A 22,028-nucleotide genomic window follows, 5' to 3' on the forward strand; every position below is an offset into this window, starting at 1 on the left:
TTTTTTTTTTTTTTTTGAATTTCTAAGTCGCCAAGCTGTTTATTGATGAATCCCCAATGCATCGGTTACTGCTTTCAGATAGAAGAGTTTTGTGTTGAGATTGTATTTTCTTCGTTCAAGGTTTGCTGAGATGGGGAAGAAAAGTAAACTGAAGGAACATAGTGGCAAAGAACATTGTTCCTCGACTCTTTTTGTATCCAACCTGCCATACTCTTTTTCCAACTCCCAGGTATTTAGTCTTGTTCATATGTATTCCACTTGTGGAATACAAATATCTTTGTGACTTTGCTAAATTTTTCTTAAATATCAGCTTGAGGAGACATTCAGTGAGATTGGACCTGTCAGGCGTTGCTTCATGGTCACTCAGAAGGGTAAGGAGCAGTGCATCTACCTTCTATTGTTTACCTGTGTATAACATTAGGATTTAGAACTGGCTGTTTCTATACTTTTGTGGGAAAGTTTACTTAATTTTGTGTTTATAAAATTGGGTGGATAAAATATATCAGTTTCTGCTTAATACCTGTTTCAATGGATGGAATTAGCAAGCAAGAATAAGAAATTCTGCTGCATGTGACCCAAGCTGAGTTGTACACTTGTTCTAATTTAACAAAACACTGACTTGTGATGCTATTTTTGATCAATTATCCACAGGGTCAACCCAACATCGTGGCTTTGGTTATGTTCAATTGTAAGTGTTTTAGCCTTTTAACTATTTAATGCTTGTCTTAATTGTCACCGTCATCTGCTCGTTAAGTGTGAAATCTGATAAGAAGAGCCTTAGCTCAAATAGACAGATACAACTAAAAGTTTTTGCATTTGGAAAATAAGGATTCCATAATATCTCATCGCAGTATTTTTTGAGACACAGATATATGGTGCCTGTGCTGTATAACCATGGTGTTATACTGTTATTAACTTTTAATTGGTAAATTAATCAATAACTATAACTTATCAGTTGACACTGTTTTTATGTACATAGGCAGACTCCTCCTTTTTCCGGTGTGTCATACATATTAGAAATTGAATTTGTTTTTTAGTTTTCTCTAGTCTAGTACCAAAGGTTTATCTAGTTTAGTACTAAATGTTGCCATCTGCAGTGCTGTCGAGGAAGATGCTAACCGTGCTATTGAACTGAAGAATGGTTCATCTGTTGGCGGCCGGAAAATTGCAGTGAAGCATGCAATGCCACGTCCTCCCCGTGAAGAACGACAATCGAAACCAATTCAAGGTTGATCCACACTTTAATTCTGGTCCACTGTTCTGTGATAGTTTTTGAATGATATGCATTTTGAAATATGAGCACACAATGTAATCATATTTTTATTTCTCTGCCTTATTTTCTCTCTCTATTCTGTCACCCAATAGTTGGTAAGACAGAAGATGACCCAAAGTCAAAAAATGATGATAAAGACAGCAAAGATTCTGGAGAAGAAAAAGCTGTTTCAATTTCAAAGGCAGAAGGTGGAGAATATGTTTATGGTTTTACTACACATGGAATTGTTTTTCTTAGTTGCTTACAATTTTATTTACTTGTTTATTTAGTATTATTTTTATTGTCTTTTAGAGGTACAAGTTTCAAATAAACAAAGAAGCTCAAAGAGGCCCATGGAAATGAGAAAAGCAACTCTTTGTAGTGATATAGCAGATGATGGAGGTGGCTCAGAAAAGCAGAGGTACTTACTCTTCTACTTTTATGTATTGTGCATAAGCTAATTATGCACTCCAGTTTGGAGGTGAATGATAATCCCTACAAACTGAATGTTACATGGTTGAGAATTGCAATTTAGTTGGTATGAGATAATCTGATCCGGACTTATGGTTGTTTCTTTTTTTATTTGTGGATGTATATTCCTAAAACGTTGGTCCTTGTATTGTGTTTGGCAGGGTCGCCAGAACTGTTATATTTGGTAGTCTCATAAATTCCGATATGGCTGAAGATGTTCACCGTCAAGCCAAAGAGATTGGCACTGTGTGTTCTATTAAGTACCCCCTTCCAAGGAAAGATATTGAACTGCAAGGTAACTGCACATTTGAGCTTTTTAGCCCATAGGATGTATAGTGCAGATGAGTTTTCTCTGCACTTGGTTTATTTAAACTGTGGTAAACCACAGTTATATTAGAAAATGTAACATTGATACTTTACGGGGCTGTGTTCATGTTATTTTTGAGTCAGGACTTACCATTTTTTTTCTATTTGATGTAAATTAGTCACATTATTAAGGTGTGAAACAGATTAATGTGCAAGATTTGCTCCTGTCTATACCATTCTAAGTTCTAAGGGAGTTTAAATCTTATTATTCTACTATTAAGCTCCTTTGCACTAGGCAAACATTTAATTTGAGTACTGTTAGAAATCAGGTAGGATCATACCGAATCAAAGAGTATCAAATATGACTTCTTAGGATTAGCATTAAAATTTATCGTTATACCATTAGTAGTGGTAGGGTTTTACTATTGTTATAAATAGATGCTAGTATTCCCCTCATTTAAGAGCTAAGACACATCACATAAATGTTATATATCCTTCCTCTCATTTGTCGAGTCACTATCTTACTCTATTATTTACCTGGTTTATCATGGATTTTAACAAGTACTTACAAGGACATCGAAGCTTGTTTGTCCATTCCCAAACAGTTGGTTTTTCAGCTAGGATCTAAATATGTTTTATCAATTATTTGAAGTTATTGTTTGTTGCTTGGGATGTTAGTGGTCATTACACAATTTTTCCAGGTCTCCTGCAAGATGGCTGTGCTTTGGATGCTTCAGCTGTTCTCTTTACAAGTGTAAAGTCAGCTCGAGCTGCTGTTATGGCATTACATAAAAAGGAGATCAAAGGGGGAACTGTTTGGGCACGGCAACTGGGTGGAGAGGTAAAGTGCTTGTGTCATATAACCCACAAAGTATAATATCATTTTATTACAGATAAGTATCTGCTTTATATGTGTCAAAATGATTATTATCCGCTAGACAGGCTTTATTGTTTTGCTTTCATAAAATGTAGCCTTTTCCAATGTCATAAAAATTAGATTCCACGGTATCATATTGAATGTGTTATTCACTTATTCATCTTCTGACTTCTGAAGATGAAAATACTATTCTCCTCAAATTTCTGTTATGAAATAAACCATCAACTATAAGTTTCTTTGTGCTCTGTTCACAACATATTCATTATGTTCATATTATAATTACATACTGGGACTTTGTGATATGTGATGCCTCAAAGCCTTGATAGGTTTTAGTTCTTTTAGTTTGGTTTTTGTTCTTTATCCAGTTTATATTTGTACTTTTGTAGAACAATTACTCTGATGTATTTCATTCTCTCATTTTATCCAATATCATGTGTCTGCTATGCGACAATCTGTTGAAATTAGAGTTGGTTTTGTCTACCATGCCCAACATTTGGGCTGAAAGACTATATACATGAAGAGAGCTTTCTGCTGGGCTTAGTGACCAGTTGTATTGGTTTTCTAGAATATATAGTGTTTCTTGTCAGAATCATCAAATAATCTGTTAAGTGACAGAAGATTGATGCTTTGTTTCATGCTCTCTTGTAATGATCTTCAGTTGACCATGTAGATGTAGTTAACTTCTCTGTAGGATTCCCTATAACTACTGGTTTCTTAATTCTTATCTTCTGTATGTGGGCCAGGGTTCCAAGACTCAGAAATGGAAGCTTATCATCAGAAACCTTCCTTTCAAGGTTTGGTGCTTATAATTAGAAGACATGAAAATCATTATTATCTGGCAATATTGACTTTTGACTAGTTGATTAAACATGATACAGGCTGGTGAAAAGGAAATAAGGGATGTGTTTTCCTCTGCAGGGTATGTGTGGGACGTATTTATTCCACACAAGTCAGATACAGGGTATATTCTTACTTGCCAGACTTAAACTGTTTTTAATATTGCATAAATATATAATGTCTTTTCAAGCTGGTTTTCTTTCCCTTTCCTATTTTAGGCTATCCAAGGGTTTTGGATTTGTGAAATTCACCTGCAAGCAAGATGCAGAAAATGTATGATCTGTTGCTAAAGTTTTACATTGAGTACCGTTTGTGTTCTAAAATAACCTGAAGCTTTTGCTTTTGATTCAGGCCATTCAAAAGTTTAATGGATCCAAATTTGCAAAACGGCTCATAGCTGTTGATTGGGCTGTTCCAAAAAAGATATTTAGTAGTGATTCAAATGCCACTGAAAAAGGTAAGCTTTATAATTGGTTGAAGTGATACTCCCACCAGCAATTATTGTGTGTATGTGTATGTGTATGTGTATGTGTATTTGATGTGAGTAGGTCAAATAAAATAATGCTGTGGAAAGGTGTGTTCTTTATCCCAACTTGCTTATTTCCTGGAGGTAGATTATAATTGGATATTATTGTGAAGGAAAGTAATATCGTTTATAAGATCAGAAATTATATTTGCGGTTAATTGTTTCCTGTGTTTACTTCCTAAGATTAGTATGTGATGTAAATTTGTGATTCACTTTGAAAAACATTCTTCATATAGTTGAATACAAATGAGATAATTCATAGCTTGAGTAAGAAACTTCTTTTTATACTTATTTAGAACAAGAGACAAAAGATGGAGATAGTAGTGCCACTGATGACGATGTTGAGCACATTGGTGATGATAACTCTAGTGATGACGATGATAGTGATGAAGAAAACCCTAGTCCCATGGAGAAGGAAGGTGTTCCTCCTGAAGTTGATTTTGATATGGAAGTAGACATGACTAGAAAGGTTCTTAACAACTTGATTGCATCCTCCACAAAAAGAGCATCAGCGCAGAATGATTCTATGTTGCCCAAAGAAAATGAAGAGCCAGAATCAGAGTCAGACGAAGATGTAGATAATAAAGGAAATAATGAGTCCGAAAAAGTTTCAGGTGTTTCTAATCCTGAAATTTCCAACATAAGCAATTTATCAAATCCTAAGCAAACAGAAGATGTTGATTTGCAGCGAACAGTTTTCATAAATAATCTTCCTTTTGATTGTGATAATGAGGAAGTGAAGGAACGGTTCTCTGGATTTGGGGAAGTAGAATACTTTGTTCCAGTTTTACACCAAGTCACCAAGTATGCTCTGGTTCTTTATTTATTTATTTTTTTGCATCTCTATATCACTCCAAACATTATTTATCATCCCGTTTTTGCTGTGCAGACGTCCAAGAGGAACTGGTTTTCTTAAGTTTAAAACCACAGAAGCAGCTAATGATGCAATTAAAGCATCAAATGCTGCTTCAGGTATTCTGCTGAAAGGTAGACCATTGAAAGTTTTGAAGGCTCTGGATAAGAAATCAGCCCATAGCAAGGAACTCGAGAAGGCAAAGAATGAGGTTAATGATCATCGCAATCTTTACCTGGCAAAGGTTTGTGCTCTCCTGTGTACCAGCACTATAGCAACTGATGTGCAATTGTACTAACATTTTTTGCTGCTACAATCTACATTATATGATAGGAAGGACTCATCCTGGAGGGAACTCCAGCAGCTGAAGGGGTTTCGGCCAGTGATATGTTAAAACGCCAACAGTGAGTAGTTTTTGGTTTCAAGTGCAAGTGCCATTGTAATTTTAACTAACATCTATGATTTGGTTCTAATTTTTGTGTGCTGTGATTGAGCTTGTCTTTTATCTCACATTTGCAATAAGGTTATGGCTATTGCATGTGGTACTTATGTCCTATTTAATATGTTCATGTTACTTTGTTCAAGAGTGGTTTTCTTTCATGTTCACCTGATAATGGAACAATCCCTGGTTGGTCCTTGCAGCGTTTGCTCTCATCTGAACTTTTTATAAAACTGTTTCCCTTGTCATATTTGCTCATCTATTTGACATCAAAACAAGTGGGCAAGAGAAATCCAGTCTCTTGAAAATTAAATAACAACATATCTTATATACTATCTTGATTTCCGTATTTTGGGTCCTTTCATCTTCCATATTTGCCAGTGGTATATATTCTCCAAGTATAATTTCTCTTGGTTTTTGTGATCTAACATTATTTGTTGAAATTTTTTAGGTTAGAAAAGAAAAAGAAGACAAAGCTTCAGTCACCAAATTTTCATGTTTCAAGAACAAGACTTATCATCTACAATGTACCGAAGTCAATGTCTGAAAAAGAACTAAAGAAAGTTTGCATTGATGCAGTCATCTCTAGAGCTACCAAGCAAAAACCTGTGATTCGGCAGGTTGGTTAAATATGTTTTGATTTGGAGTCATCAAATAGGTTCTACACAATTTTATGAATTCAATTTTTATGAACACTTACTGTGCAGATAAAGTTCTTGAAAGATGCTAAGAAAGGAGGAAAGGTTGTCCATGAACATTTTTCACGTGGAGTTGCGTTTGTTGAGTTTTCAGAGCATCAACATGCCCTTGTGGCTCTGAGAGTTCTAAACAATAATCCTGGTAACATCCTTCATTTCATTGTTAGATATGGGGAACATTACTCTCGCTTCTCTTTAAACTGATGTTTCATTGATTACAGAAACTTTTGGTCCTGAACACCGGCCAATTGTGGAGTTCGCTCTTGATAATGTTCAAACACTGAAACTCCGGAAGACAAGGCTACAATTCCAAAAGCAAGCCTCTCGTGATGACATCGAAGCTAGTGAAAATGGTGTATCCAGCAAAAACGAAGTTGACACACATGTGAAGGACAGGAAACGGAAAACTCGGGAGAGTGGCAAACCAATGAATGATTTGGATAGAAATGGTGAATCAGGTGTTACAGTGGCAAATGGAAACACCCCAGAAGGACACAAATTCAAGAAACAGAAAGGCAAAAAAAGTAGAAAGGCTGAAGAATTACCAGAGAAAGAGAATTTGGATGCCTTGGCCATGAAACCAAAGAAAAACCAAGATGGCCGGAGCCGTGGTCGTGCACAACTTGAAGGTCAAAACCCTTCCATTGACACCAAGAAAGCAACATCAGGAAACAAGGTAGATGTTGGATCAAGAAAAAGGAAGATGCAAAACGAACAAGGAGACCAAAAGGTTTCTAAGAAACGTCCAAAAAAGAATAAACAATCAGTTGGAAAAGACGCGGTAGACAAGCTTGACATGCTTATAGAACAATATAGATCGAAGTTCTCACACAAACGTTCCGAAGGGAATGACGGTGACAAAAAACCATCCAAACAGCTTAGAAAGTGGTTTGATGTATAAATATCACCATGCTAAGAAATTTTACTTGCAAAAAGTATTTTTGTTTTCCCTTTTTTCCTAATTTTTTTTTTCACTACCTGGTAGAGATGTGATGATGTAACTTTATACGTCCCCTTGCGATTGTTTTATTATCATCTGATATAAATTTTGCTGCGTACTGTTTATTGCCATCATAGTTTGTATTTGGGGTTAAGCAAAGATTTTAAGAGTGAACAAAATGTTTAGGATGGTGATAAGGGATTTGATGTGTAGTACGGATGGTTGCTAGTGTGTTGATATATTAGGGAGTAGGCATGCAATTATACCTCTATTCAGCAATCGCAGTGCGAACGTGACGCTGAACTGGATTTGGATATTTAGGCTGTATTTAGAAGAGAGACTAAAAGACAGAAATTAGAAGATAGAAATGGAGAGATTAATATTAAATTAAGTTTTTGTATTATATTTAGTGTAAAGTGTATAAGATTGAGTTATATTGTAGTATTTTGTTTGATTTAAAATAAATATAAAGATAAAATAAGAATATTTATTAAAATATTTTTAATTTAAAAAAAACAGTTAAAATTTTTATTTTTATCTCTAGAAATTTTAATTCTTTTTTGGAGATACGAAAAGAACTAAAATTTATGTTTTGAGAGATTATCAAATATAATATTAAGTTGATCTAATCTCCTAATTTAAGTTCTAATTTCTAGAAACAAACACTATCTTAAAAAACACACAGAATTTAGTTTTTAAGCATTATTGCCATCTAAGTTCAACTAAGTAGACTCAGCACCAACAAAAACCACTCTCATTTAAAGAGCGTCATTATACGCACACACGCCATTCTTCCAACCAAGTCATTTACGTTCACGTGGAGTTTTACGTTGTCATCGTGGTCGTCTTCTTCTTCTTCGCGTTCTTCCTCCTCCTCCTTTTTCGCGTTCTTTCTTCTTCGCGAGTTTTCTCCCCATCGTCATTCTTTTGTTGTTGTTGCTGTTGCTACATTTTTTTTCTTCTCCTCCTCCTTTCCTCGGTGATTTTGCAGCATTATAAAGAATTATAACAAAACGAAATAAGAAGATAAAAAGGAAAAAGAAGAAGCAATAGAAGATAAGGAGGAAAAATTTTGAATTATACATAACAACGAGACCGAATGCACCTTAATTTATTCAGAAATGAATCAAAATTACATAAAAAAAAGAATCGAAAATTAAATTCTGAATGAACCGAAATTACTTAATGATGACGATACACAAACAAACTCGTTTCAAAACAAGCGCAGATCAAGTCAATTTTGAACAAAAACACATCCAAATCAATTTTGGATTAGACAATATTATCAATATGACAAAAATTTGATAATAACGACAATGATGATACGTATTATAAGAAGACGACAATGACAATAACAATGATGATGGAGGAGAAGAATGAAAAAAAGAGAAAAAATTCTAAAAAGAAAAAAAAAGAAGAGGAGGAGGTGATGGTGGTGGTATTGGTGACGACGGTAACAAATTTAAAAAATAATGAAAAAGAAGGAAAAAAAAGACATAATATTAAAGGTGAAGAAGAATATACCTGTATAAATTAAAAAAAAAAGCATGTAAAAGAAGCGCATAAATACAAAAAGACTTTATTAAATTTAATTGATTCAATCACTTGAAAGTGGAACTTTAATGTATTTAGATTAGGGGGCTCATGAATTAATGGGGGAGGGACTTCTCAATTTTAAAATCTACTTGATCATTTCTTCTCTTTAAGCAGCGAAATTTCGTTGTTTAGTAATCAAATATCAAAGGAAATTCTTTTACGAAAGAGAAACTGGTATAACAAAACCCTATAAATCTAAGCCTAGCTTAAGATTATAACTAATAAAACTATGTAGTTTTAAGTTTAACATATTACATCGAAACATATAATCATAAGGATCATTATATGTTTTAGTTATGAAGTAATGGCTAAAATCATGTAAAACAATAATGCATCCAGGTGATTTTATTAATAAAGTCTAATCAAATTGTTATAATTTTTTTTAGTAGTGCTAGAGAGTCAATGGCCTATGTGTACAATAGGCTAAATCTTTGATCCATGAATAAAATGAACATCACCGATACTATCTAGAATAACCATCCGGATACTAAGATAAATAAACATCTCATGTTATAAAACCACTCATCCCAAAAACTTAAGTTAATTTTGGGGTTCACCAAGGATCAAACCCCTAACCTTTTGGATTCAGAACTCTAATATCATATCATGAAATCACTCATCCCAAAAGCATAACTTGATAGGACAATGTAATACTAATGATTATATCTCTAATACTTCCTAAACCTTCATTGTACGCATTGTACGCTTAAGCCATTGGCTCCTTATACTTTCCTTTTTTTTTATATCTACACGCTACGTAATTGATTTTTAAACATAAACAACTTCCCACTTTTAACATAAACGACAAATTTTTCTCTTTTCTTTTTTTTTCTTTTAAATTTGCGCACACTTCTCCAATATTGTGTCTTCTTCTTCTTTTCTTTTTTCGTTATATTTTTCTTTCGTTATCGGCATCACCCATAACACCAAATATTTTGCAAACATTTTTATTGGTTTTGATTTTTTCTGATGCTATCATTAAATAATTTCAGTTTATTTTTTAGTTTATTTCAATTCATTTGTGTGTTAATTAAGATTCACTTGATACTACTGATAAGTATTGATTAAATTTTTTATTCTCTAAGTAATTTCGGTTCATTTCTTAGTTTAATTGAGGTTTATTTGGATTCAGAAATGATCTCGATGTGTTTTTATTAATGATTGAGTCTTTTTGACTGTTTGTTCAAATCTAAACTAATTTCAGTTCATTTGTGTACTAATTGAGGTTCACTTGATGATATTGATAAGTATTGACCAAATTTTTTAATAAAGAAGAATGAAATTATTTATTATTACTTTATTCAATTGCATTAGATTTCACTCCATTCCATTTAATTAATTCAATTTTGAACAAGCAGTACAAAAGACTCAAGTATCAACAAAAACACATCGAATTTATTTCTAAATCCAAATGAATCTCAAATAAACTAATAAATGAACCGAAATTATTTAAGAAATAAAAAATTTGATCAATACTTGTTAGCAGCATCAGGTGAACCTCAATTAACATATAAAATATAAATGAACCGAAATTAGTTCAATTTTGAACAAGCAGTCAAAAAGACTCAATTATCAACAAAAATACATACAATTTATTTCTAGATCTAAATAAACTTTAATTAAACTAAGAAATGAACCGAAATTACTAAGGAATAAAAAATTTGGTCAATATTTATCAGCAGTATCAAGTGAACCTCAATTAATTCACAAATGAAGCGAAATTATTTCAATTTTGAACAAGTCATCAAAAAGACTCCATCATCAACAAAAACACGTCGAATTTATTTTTGGATCCAAATGAACCTCAATTAAAAGGAGGAAAAGAAAAAACGCAGCAGTAAAAAAATGACGATCGAGAAAAAACACGCGAAGAAGAAAAAGGAACGCGAAAAAGAAGAAAGAAGAACGCAAAGAAGAAGAAAAAACGCGAAAACGAAGACGAAGAAGGATATATGTTACGTTATTAAAACGTGTGTGTACACGTTAGTGTAATGAAAGTAGTTTTTGTTAAGGTTAAATCAATTTAGTTAGATTTAATTATCAAAAATAATTAAATGTGTAGCTGAACTGATTACCTGTAAATAAAATATTTAAATTATTTATTTAAAAAAACCCCGAAACAAACGCATTCAATAGATATTGTTAAGCTTTTTATTTTATCAATTTGAATATATTAATTTATGGCCACCACTTATTGAGTTCTTAATATTTTGATTATTTCCTTTTCTTTTCAGGAATGAAGCACGTGTACATTGAGAGAGAGAAAGAGAGAGAAAATGAAAGATAAAAAAATTAACTGCATTTACTTTAAAAAAAGAATTAGAGAGATTTTTAATTAATGAGATTTAAATTAAATCTATTTAATAAAGTGTTTACCTAAAAAATAAAAAGTAACTCTATTATGAAATTAATTAAATAATATTATTAGATTAAAAGACTAAATAAAGGACGAAATTAAAAAAATGAGTAACATTTTCCCTCCAGATAAAAGTTTTAAATTTTAATCCAGCTTGAAAACAAAAAACATTTAACAAAAATTCATTCCATTTTATCTATAGATGTACATTAAAATTAGCTACTAATATAAAATACATGTTGAAATATAAATACACGTTTAAAATAAATTAAACCACATATGTATTTATATACAAATACATTGTTAGTTGATTTTAGTGATTGATTTTGATATACAAATAGTATTTTTGTTAATAATAAGATGATATCAAGAGAAGCTACTCAGAATTTACCAAACGAATTGATATCATTACAAATTACTTAACCACCACTTTCGTATATAGTATTAATCACATTAATTCATCATAACTCACATTTGCATCTTTATCTCTAGCTCCAAATATCTTATTCTTTAAATTGTCTAAATTACATGGGGCACAACGTCGATGCAATGTTTACAATACAAAATCCCAAATCTTGTTTCACTAATACATTATCTTCCTAAAAAAAAGAAGGAATACACTTTCGGGATATGCTTTTTCTTGATAAGCTACGCACTATCAGTTGGTTAATTTCATCGATACAAAAATTTAAAAAATAATAATAATGAGTAAATAACACGAGATACCAAGGATTAAAAAAAAAAAAAAGAAGACGCAAAGCTTTGCTCTCTTCCAAACAATTACTATGCCATAAAAATCAGATGTAGCCAAAAAGTTTTCTCCGTGGTTCCAAGCAATTCCGAGGACAGGAAACCGATGACCCTATATAATATAAATTCCAAGTTATATTGAGCTTCTTGATTTTTCATCACGTTGAAGAGTCCACTAAAATAGAAAACTAACCTGCAGCTTGTTTACACAAGTATGCTTTGGCCGAGTTAAATCATAGAAGTAGACATTTGAGTCTTCACTTCCAGCAACTTCACATGACAACAGGATAATATTAAAAAGATAGTAACTTAAATATTGCTATGTAATACAAGACACTCGGGAAAACTTATGGCCTTTTGGTTTTTGTTTTCATTTTAGTATCTTTCGTTTTCAAAATTTTGTTAAAAGAAAATATCAAAAGTGAAAAAGAAAAACCAACTAGGCCCTAACGTGTTTGCAGAAAATTGGTCTCTAAGGCCTATCAAGTCTCAATAGAGCATTATATATTGTATAGCAGTGTCAACAAAGCTTAATTATTGAGATATGGGTGCAAGTGCCAACAAAGCCAGATTTTGGGTCAAATTTACAAGAGCAACATAATTTAAATTTAAACTATGCAAAGAGGTAGTGGAGAAAAAGAGAAAGAAGTGACAATGATATACCTATGAACTCCCCTTTTTCTAAGGAAAGAAGGGGGCAGAAAGAAGCTTGAATTTTGTGTGTACGTGGGGCTAACTTGAGTGAGCATCGTATAGTTAAATAACCTTGTGTCTCCAAAGCCACACTACAACATAACAACTTCAGTGATCCAAAGAAAAATAAATAAATAAAGAATAAGAGTTTCACTAAAAAACAAGGAAATGCACTGAGGATTAACGGCAGTTCTTTATAAACCTGAAGAAAGACAGGTTTCCGTCCTGAGTACAGGTCAACAATACGGGTCCTCCAGCCAGTAAAGAAAAACTCCGATACTGCACTGTTGTTACAGGAGATTTGTGTCTGCTGCTACTTCGGTAACGATGAGCGCGGGATAACACACCTGTGTGGGAGTTCATATTTACTGAGTATATACATCCCTGCATACACAATCCAGTAAGTAAAGAAAATCAGATAAAACTGAAGAAGGATATACATATGCATGTATATTAGAGGCACACCTGTGCATCCCCACAAAATATGAGGTTTCCTGTATGATTAATGTCCATGGCGGTAACTTCACTGTCAAATACTGATGAATTAATTATCCTTCCAGTGCTAAAATTGAACACCTAGTACAAAATATAAAGTTAAAGAAAAGTGAATTGAAACAATGTTACGATGACAGTTAACATGTGGTAAGTGAAAATATATAGTAGCACAGAATTTTAGAGGAGAAATTATTCAAGGTAATAGAGTATCCACAAGTCACGAGTAGCTAATGGCAAGAATATTGACCGTATCATGAATTTACATGTTCATGAGAATAAATGACTCTCCTTGCTTCTTTTCCAATTCCACAAAAAAGAAAAAAAAAGAAAAGATTATTTCTTCTCACTTACATGGGGAAGTGACAAAGGGAATAATTCTACTTATCTGGGACTTATATGGCAGGGTATTGACATTGTTGATAGAACAAAGCATAGTTGTATTTGGGAGTTTTGGAGTGATTGGGATCTGCTGAGAGTCATTTACACTATGAATGGGTTCTCCCTCATAATATGAGGATTATACCAAAAACATTTACATAGGCTATACTGAAATTTAACAATATGACAATTTGTAAGCCACATTACCCTTCCAATTGCTTTACTCAAATTATCCAAACACAAATCGGGTAACTCATTTCTGTTCCCTTTCTATCTTATGCCATTACTCCCCATTCCACCCCAGTCTCTCCAAATCTTTCCACGAATAACCTTGGATCCAAACTATAAATTCTTCACTATACTATGTGAAGAAAGAACATGATGCAATTCATGACATTTCAGAAAAGGATCTGCCATATATGATGCTTCCTTTTTGTTTTGAAAGAGTAAAAAGAGAAACAGGCAGCATATTTACATTGATTTCCCTGTGTGAATTGCCAACTGATAGGAAATTGTTATTTACCTGCACCATATAGAGAGAAACAGACTTCCATCACAACCAAAGATATATGGAAAGAATAAATTTATTACCCATATAAAAATCAAAATTATGCAAGCATATTAAATACAGAAAGTTGCAGAGAACATATCGTTGGAAAGATTAACCACTTGAAATATTTTGAAATTCACTAGGAGCGACCATGGTTTGAGTTACTGTAAGAAACAATCTGATTTAACATGATTTAGATTTTTAACCAGACTAGTTGAAAAACATTTGAACAGGTTCAGAATCAGATTAAAACTCATGGAATTGGTTGTGAACCGGTTTAGACTTTATCAAACCAGGTTGAGAAGCTTTGGTGATGGTCAAAGACAGTGTAGACACTATTGATCATAGGGAAATATCATTGTGGTCGATGGATGTGATGGAGGACAAAGTTTAAGAAAAAATAAATGAATCCTACTCACGCCACCAACCCCCAACAGCAACTACTTTTCGACAAAACAAGAAAAAGAAACTTACAAATAACCCAACATATATTAGGAGGTAGTCCCAATTCTTTACCAAACTCAATGAAACAAACTGGCTATTGCCTTATCATTCTCTTCAAAATAAAAATTTTAAGAAAGTCAATCTATGCAAATACCAGGAAAAGGGAAAATCAAAAGAAAAAGAAAAAAAGAAACACACAGACATAAGTAAATCAAAGCTTAAGGGCTTGACTTCCTCAAACTGTGAGGGATTCAAAACCACCCATGAAATATCTAGTCTTTAGTCTACAAGTCAATTTTATCACCTCTTTCATTAGTATAGGGTACGAGGAGAAGAAAGACAGAAGAGACTGAGGATCTAATACAAGTTGTATTATTTTAGGATTCAACATCCATGCTAGTAACTTGGGGGGTTATAAAATTTTAGTTGTATAAAATTTTAGGTCTCGACCGGTTCGACGGTTTTCTACCGATTTTCTTTTGAGCAGTTATGGGGGGAGGACCGGACCCCTTGCATCGCCGGTTCCCGGTTGAACCAGTTCGACCGGCCGGTCCGGTCCGGTTTTCAGAACCTTGAATACAACACATACAAAGTCATAGATACTTGGCATAGAATTTTAGGATTTCTTTGGTGTTAGATAATATTTCGTTTACAATGAAAAGTACATTGATTTTCATTCAATGTTCAATGGAACAGCTAAACAAACTGAAACTTAAAAAGATAAAAAAAAAATCGATCTAAAAGTAAGATAGAAATAAAATAGAATAATATCTGTGGACCCTTGGGGTGGGTGTGATCATGAATTTGGTTTTGGAGAGGAGGAAAAGGCTTTGGAAGGTTAAATCTCGTTCATGGGTTTTGTTTTTGGAGGTCGAGGGTTTTGGAGGTATTAAATTTAATTTAACTTTTTATCCTTAATATATTATTATTTTAGAATTTATTACTATTTACTTTTATTATTTCTAATATTTAATAACGGATAAAATTGTAAACATATATAATAAGCCCTCCAAATCCCTATTCATTACATATTTTATATTTGTGAAACAAAAAAGGGCTTAAAAATATTAATCACTTCCCCCTTTCCTTTCTCTTGCAACTCGCAAACACACCCTTAGTTTTTTACCTAATTATAAAATCTAAGAAAAACTTAAGGAATATCGAAGATTTTAAAATCTAGGATAAGTATTTTGCTATCCAGCTATCAATATCAAAGATAACAATGCTATCAAGCTATCAACTCGGAAACAAGGTTAAGATACACTCATATATATGCAATATCTTGTACTCACAGGGTGAAAACGGATGCACAATTGCGAAGAAACTCCATATATCACCCGTATGCAAATGCCTTTTCCTATCTCCCATACTCTCACAGTTTTATCCAATGAAGATGATGCAACATACTGGTTGTTTGATGTAAAATCAAAATCTGTAAATAAACCATCAAAAAGAGAAAGCATTGATTGTAAAGGAACAAACTAAGGTAAACATAACAGTGAAAAATAACAATTATTTGGCATTGACCTTCTAATAATCACGCTACATGTACATCAAAAATCAATTACAAAATCAGCCACCCATATAAAATACATGTTGAAATACAAACTATACATTGAAAATGAGTTAAACAACACATGTATTTATACACAACTATATGGTGACTAATTTGGTGGCTGATTTTTGGTGTGCACATAGTATTTTTTTATCCTTAATATATATATAAATTGCAGCAAACTCTATTATAAAAGCAAAGTAACCATTAAGGTATGAACTTGGCCTAAAATTGTAGGATAGCCTATCATAGTCTATAGGTGAACTAGTTGATGATTAATGACAGGTTTATATTTGTCAAAATTCTTTCTTTGTAAAATCATAGTTGATAGAAAATAAATTTAGTTACAGATCTTAAAGAGGATGAAAACTTCTCTATAATATAGAAAACAAAGGGAGAGAAAAAAGGCAAGGCAATCAATAATAGCATATTAGATCTTGTCGTCTAAGTAATAAAACTTTGGCTGAATCACATGTTGAAAATCGGTTAACCAGTAGCAAAGCTATTTTTCCTGAAATGTCACAACTTTCCTCTACAATACGAAGTATGCAAAACACAATTTTTTCAAGCATAATCCACATTAAAAATAATACATTGATGATATTGCCTTAGTGAACTTATAATAATACATGTGATACAAGATGAAATAAAAGACTAAAAAAAAAATACCAGTCTATCCAACCTGTAACATCTTTAGAGTGCCCATTTAACTGTTTGATGACCGTAGGTGTCTCAGAAACACTGCAAACAGTCAAGGTTCCATCTGATGCTCCATAAGCTAGTAGATCAGAACTCATGTGTCCAAACTTTATCACAGTAACTACACATAAAGGATTTAGGCATTATTCCTCCCAAACCAAGTGGACTAGATATAAATCAGTGGCATAATGGAAAGAAAACCAAGAGCTCCAGATATTACCAGCGGCTTTGCACTGATCAAAGATGCAATGCATGCCAATAAAAGAATAGCCAGGCTCAACCCCCCGATGCCGTGGACGATCAGAATCACTTACACTTGAACCAAAACTTGCTCTATTATTGGATGCTGGATTTGGAGTTTGCACATCCTAGAATTAAACAAACACATGATTTTGTCATGACATGTCAAAAGGTTAAAGATCAAGAAAATTAAACCACCATTTGAAGTTTTATAGAAAAATTTAACGAACCTCCTCCAATTTAAAAAACTGAACACTGCATGTTTCAAGCAAAAACACGTTTCTTTTACATTCATTAACTGTAACTATCTAATATACATGTCGCTATCCTATTGCATTACCATAGTTTCCTTTAATAATTTGAAACCTGAAACACAAGGTCCGGTAAGGTTTTCCAAAATCTAGAAAAGACGGTTGGGAGATACTTCAACTTTTGCCCATTGTAATTTCGGCTAGAGAAGCATTGAACTTGCTAATGTTACATACAAAATCTATTCATGTGCTTTCACTTAATTATTAGAATTTGTGGAAAAGATGGTTCACAATATGATATCACTCCCGCCAATTCAGTGGGGCACAATTGGATCTCTGTAACCTCATTCTTCTAATGAAAAGTTATATTCCTATGCAAGATAGGATAGATCAAAATATTATCTATCCTTCAAATCCAGAGGACTCTTGCATGAGAGGAGGGTCAGTTTGGATTGGCATTTGAAAAAAGTACTTATTTTTTTCATCTTTTTAAAAAAGATCTTTTTTAACAGACAAAATTATTTTACATTTGGATAGGCTTTTTAAAAAGAGTTTTCAAGTATGAAAAACGTCTTTTGCTTCTGCTTTTTTTAAAAGCAAAGTATTCTTAGCTTTTAGAAAAAGCAAATAATTTGCTTTTTTAAATAAAAGTACTTTTTTTAAAAGACGTATCCAAATAGGTTTTAAATTGAATAAAAGTACTTTATTTTTTAAGAAAAGTTTTTTTTCACTCAAAAAAGCCAATCCAAACTAGCACATATTAGATATAAAATCATTTGTGTGATTTTAATATTTACTTTTCATCCTTTCGCTAGCATGTTTGGTTGAACTTTTTGAAAGTTTGAAGCTATATACTTTAGCCTTTTAAGAATTAAACGGAAAGGATTCTTCCAAACAAAAAAGCTGCTTAAAGATACAGCAAACTAAATATTAGATTCTTTTTTTTTCCCTTTAAAAAAAGATATTTAAAAAGAATATATAAAAGGAAAAGAATATAAGACCTTTGAGAAGCTCCAATTATTGTGAAGTCTAGGATAGTTAGATAAACAAGCATGCATCCTGAGAAGTTTCAGTAAACAGAGCCTTACGGTCCAGACCAAGAACTTATCTAGTAATTTTTCCTAATATACCTAATTCAATTGCTTAAGGATTTCTTTTGACATTCCCTTTCTAAAAGAACAAATAACAAAATAAGCCTAGGTATCCTACATCCTCAGGGGTGCTTCGCAACTACAATCTTTCCTCAATGACAGCACACTCAATGCAAGTTTATCACAACATCTATAGGGAACTAAACATACCCGACTAGAAGTCCAGCTGTCTGCCTCAGACCAGCGGGAGAAGGGATTTGGAGATGACATCCATCGACCACTGATGCATCAACCAGTAAATTATCCTGATGTCAGAATTGTACCGAAACAAATTTAAGCTAGCACAATATATGAGAAAGCTGCATTGGCAAAATATTTGGTCATATTTGACTAAAAGTAAAGAATTAACCACAAAGAAGTACATATGAATATCAAAACAGAAGGATGGCAATTGAATTGGGAAAGAGAAAGGTCTTATAACAACATTTTATTATAAGATGTGATATCATTTTTAACCTAGAAAATAATAGAAAAGGATTGGTGAAGAAAAATACACCAGATTAAAAGAGCTCCCGGTTCTTTCAGCCAAAAAGTCTGAGATATTTTAATACATATGAATAATGTCTGAGATATTAATGTATCTAACTATATATCCGGATCATTTGAACTGAAACTCCATTTACAACCATGCCTATCTTTAGGTCTTCAAATTTTGTCACCCTTTTGATGAGTTGAAAATCATGGAGTTCAACATCAAACATCTATGCTCATAACTTCAAGTAAAAAATTCCAAAACCTGTTTCCTGGAGTACTCTGCAGACTTGGGACACGTGAACTTTCCCAGTTCTTGGGCCTAGATATATAATTCCTGTATGCCACATAAGTTTTTCCATTGCATCTCCAATCCTTTAACACAAATATTCCAACGTCAAAAATGTGCTGAACTTCATCCAAAACAACACAATTGAGAAGAGCATAAAAGACAGCCTACAAACAAAACTGAGTAGAAAATTCGTGGAAAAGCAACCAAATTGTAATCGATTAGGTGGCATTCATCCTATTGTGAATCATATGTAAATCATTTTTTATTCCTCTCTTTTTTTTCTTTTTTTTTTTCCACCAATAGGTTGTTTTCTTTTTCCTCTATCTTTAGTCATCGAAAAGGTAGTTTCCACACATGACCAGATTCTATCATACTTTTCACGGTACTTCTACCTTGCTTTACAATTTTCTCTCAAATCTATTGCTTACTGTCATACAAGGAACAAACAGAAAACTTTTACGAAGATAACATAGCTAAGAGCACTGTAACAACACGCGAATCAATGACCGAACTGCAAAATCATTCCAAAACTTCAAAAGTAACAGCACCAACTCCAAGAGGAAAAATCATATATATATGATTTTAAACCAAAATTCAAATCTAGCACGATTGATCTGAGCAAACATGAAGTTCCAAAGAAACCAAATGGAAAAACAGAATAGAATGAGATTAACAAAGAAATCGCATAGAGAATTTAGAAGCAGCGAACACTGTAACGATGTGAATTTTCAGATGTGTGCGATAAATTTGAAACTATGAATCGATGAAGCGCAAATTTTCAAAATGGAACGTACTCTGCGGCTGAGAAGTCCGGCCTTGGCCTTCCGGTGAAGGAGGAGGCGGCGGATGCCGATGTATTCGGGATCGCCTTCGGCGGTTGCGGGTTGCAACAAGCAGCAGAACAAGTCTGGATCTGAGCTGCTCTTCTTCTTGTTGCCGCCGTCGGCGTTGTTGGTTTCGATTTTGTTGTTGCTGTTGCTGTTTTGGTGTTCGTTCTGTTTGAGCTCTGGTTCGCGGTCGTTCATGGCGGCGCTGCTCTGCTCCGCCATCGTTCCTATGAATCCTTCATCGGAGAGCGGTGGCCGAGCTCGATTCTCCGGCGTGGTTGACCGTTTTGGAATGAGAGAGAGAAAGAGAAGAAGATAAATAAATGGAAACCGTACTAGCCGGTGATCGTGGGAGAAAGCGAGGAATAATAATAATAATAATAATAATAATTAAATGCTAAAATAATTGTCAAATATTATTTGCCTTTTAGAATTTTTAAAATTAATATATATAATGAGAGTATTTTAATTATTTTTTATAATAAAAGTATTATAGTCATTTTTTATAAAAAGTAATATTAATTTAGATCGATTTAAAATTTGATTTATCATTTTTTGATCAAATTAATTTATCTGACCTAATTTTGACAAAAATAATACGATTTAATTGATTATGTATTAAACTTTAATTATTAAAAAATATTAAAAAAATATTTTAAATGTTTTTATCAAAATGACTCTCAAATAATAATAATAATAATAATAATAATAATAATAATAAGTCTATTATACACGCAAATCTTTTTAGTTTATAAATAAATATAAATTAATTTAAAATCTAATAAAAATAATCTTTACATCAAAATGTGTGTATACACTTAATCACTTAACCATTTCAATAGGGGAGAGACACTTATGTAATTGTTACGCGATAAAATGTAATTTTTTTTTTTGTTGAAAGATATATCATTTATATTTATCTAACAGTTATGTTATACATATAAGTTTTTTAACTTATAAATCTTACAAGTTGAGCCAAATCCAACAAAAACTACGCTCATCCACAAAATCGTGTTAACATGCGTATCACATTTCCAAAGCGCTCCTTCACTATTATGAACGACTCTTCTTCTTCCTCGATGAAAATCAGAACTGTCATTGTTTTCCGCGTTTTTTCTCCTCTTCCTCTTTTTCCTTCTTCTTTTCCCTTTTTTGTGTTTTTTCTCTTTTTTTTTCGCGTGTTTCATCTTCATCGTCGTGTGTCTCCTCTTTTTCTTTTGATTTTGTAACAATATATATTTTTTTTTCTTTGTTTGATTTTTTCATCTCAAAAAAATTATGAGAATATAAAATAAGAAGATGAAGAAGAAGAAACAGCAGAAGAGGAGGAAGAGGAAGATGAAGAGTTTTGAATTATGCAGAACTTATCAGAATAAAAATACACTCAAATATCTTCGTTTTACACCCAAATTTGCTACAAATACAGAAATGAGTTATACTACGTGTACACTAAAATCAGCCACCAAAGTATACTGGAATACAAATATATATTAAAAATAAATTAAAGTACACATGTATTTATACATAAATACATTGGTGGCTAATTTTAGTGGTTGATTTTAGTGGCTGATTTTAGTGTACAAATAATATTTTTTTACAGAAAAATATTTCCACTAATACTGTATTTTTTTCTTCTTCTTCTTTTCCTTATTTCTTTTTTTCTTTTAGTTAAATGAATGTAAGTTCATCCTCTTCCAAGTAATTTTGTACCATTATGTGTTTTTTCTTCTTCTTTATTTGATTTTTTTATTCTTGTTAAGAGAGTAAAACAAAAAGAAACTTGAGAAGGTAAAAAAAGAAAAAGATGAATAAGAAAAAAAGAAGAAGACTATGGTGATGATGATGAAAAAAAGAAGCAGCAGAAGATGAGGAGGATGAAGAAGAAGAGTTCTGAACTATGCAGAACTTATCAGAATAAAAATACACCCAAATATATTCATTTTACACCTAAATATCTTCGTATTACACCCAAATATTTTCGTTTTACATCCAAATTTGCTGCAAATACAAAAATGAGTTATGCTACGTCTACACTAAAACCAGCCACCAAAGTCAGCTACCAGTATAAAATACATACTGGA

The 22,028-nt window shown here is 32.6% G+C and overlaps 2 protein-coding genes across 3 annotated transcripts in view; one reads left to right on the plus strand and one right to left on the minus strand.

The window, feature by feature from the left end:
• The window catches only part of LOC107462935 (uncharacterized), a 7,868-nt gene extending 538 nt beyond the window's left edge, over window positions 1-7,330 (plus strand). Inside the window, exons 2-19 of one of the 2 annotated variants that reach the window (XM_016081621.3) lie at window positions 78-229; window positions 311-371; window positions 652-688; window positions 1,098-1,228; window positions 1,366-1,461; window positions 1,565-1,673; window positions 1,885-2,018; window positions 2,731-2,870; window positions 3,650-3,700; window positions 3,785-3,867; window positions 3,962-4,016; window positions 4,095-4,200; window positions 4,566-5,073; window positions 5,159-5,366; window positions 5,456-5,526; window positions 6,013-6,181; window positions 6,269-6,401; window positions 6,481-7,330. In XM_016081621.3, coding sequence (XP_015937107.1) covers window positions 131-229; window positions 311-371; window positions 652-688; window positions 1,098-1,228; window positions 1,366-1,461; window positions 1,565-1,673; window positions 1,885-2,018; window positions 2,731-2,870; window positions 3,650-3,700; window positions 3,785-3,867; window positions 3,962-4,016; window positions 4,095-4,200; window positions 4,566-5,073; window positions 5,159-5,366; window positions 5,456-5,526; window positions 6,013-6,181; window positions 6,269-6,401; window positions 6,481-7,160 — 2,871 coding nt within the window. In that variant the 5' untranslated portion in view covers window positions 78-130 and the 3' untranslated portion in view covers window positions 7,161-7,330. The remainder of the gene's footprint in view (window positions 1-77; window positions 230-310; window positions 372-651; window positions 689-1,097; window positions 1,229-1,365; window positions 1,462-1,564; window positions 1,674-1,884; window positions 2,019-2,730; window positions 2,871-3,649; window positions 3,701-3,784; window positions 3,868-3,961; window positions 4,017-4,094; window positions 4,201-4,565; window positions 5,074-5,158; window positions 5,367-5,455; window positions 5,527-6,012; window positions 6,182-6,268; window positions 6,402-6,480) is intronic. The other variant, XM_052252989.1, reaches the window with a different exon arrangement.
• A 4,345-nt stretch (window positions 7,331-11,675) lies between these two features.
• Window positions 11,676-20,292, minus strand: LOC107462893 (uncharacterized). Its single transcript, XM_016081569.3, has 13 exons — window positions 19,915-20,292; window positions 19,094-19,203; window positions 18,508-18,577; window positions 16,936-17,083; window positions 16,699-16,836; window positions 15,754-15,893; window positions 13,943-13,990; window positions 13,060-13,170; window positions 12,797-12,978; window positions 12,565-12,686; window positions 12,095-12,171; window positions 11,906-12,013; window positions 11,676-11,750 (listed from the first exon to the last, which is right to left on the minus strand). The coding sequence occupies exons 1-13, from the start codon at window positions 20,167-20,169 to the stop codon at window positions 11,676-11,678; spliced, it is 1,584 nt and encodes a 527-aa protein (XP_015937055.1). The 5' UTR covers window positions 20,170-20,292.
• Window positions 20,293-22,028: the final 1,736 nt, after the last annotated feature.

The sequence above is a fragment of the Arachis duranensis genome, chromosome 8 (assembly GCF_000817695.3).
Source record: "Arachis duranensis cultivar V14167 chromosome 8, aradu.V14167.gnm2.J7QH, whole genome shotgun sequence".
Classification (NCBI taxonomy): Eukaryota; Viridiplantae; Streptophyta; class Magnoliopsida; order Fabales; family Fabaceae; genus Arachis; species Arachis duranensis.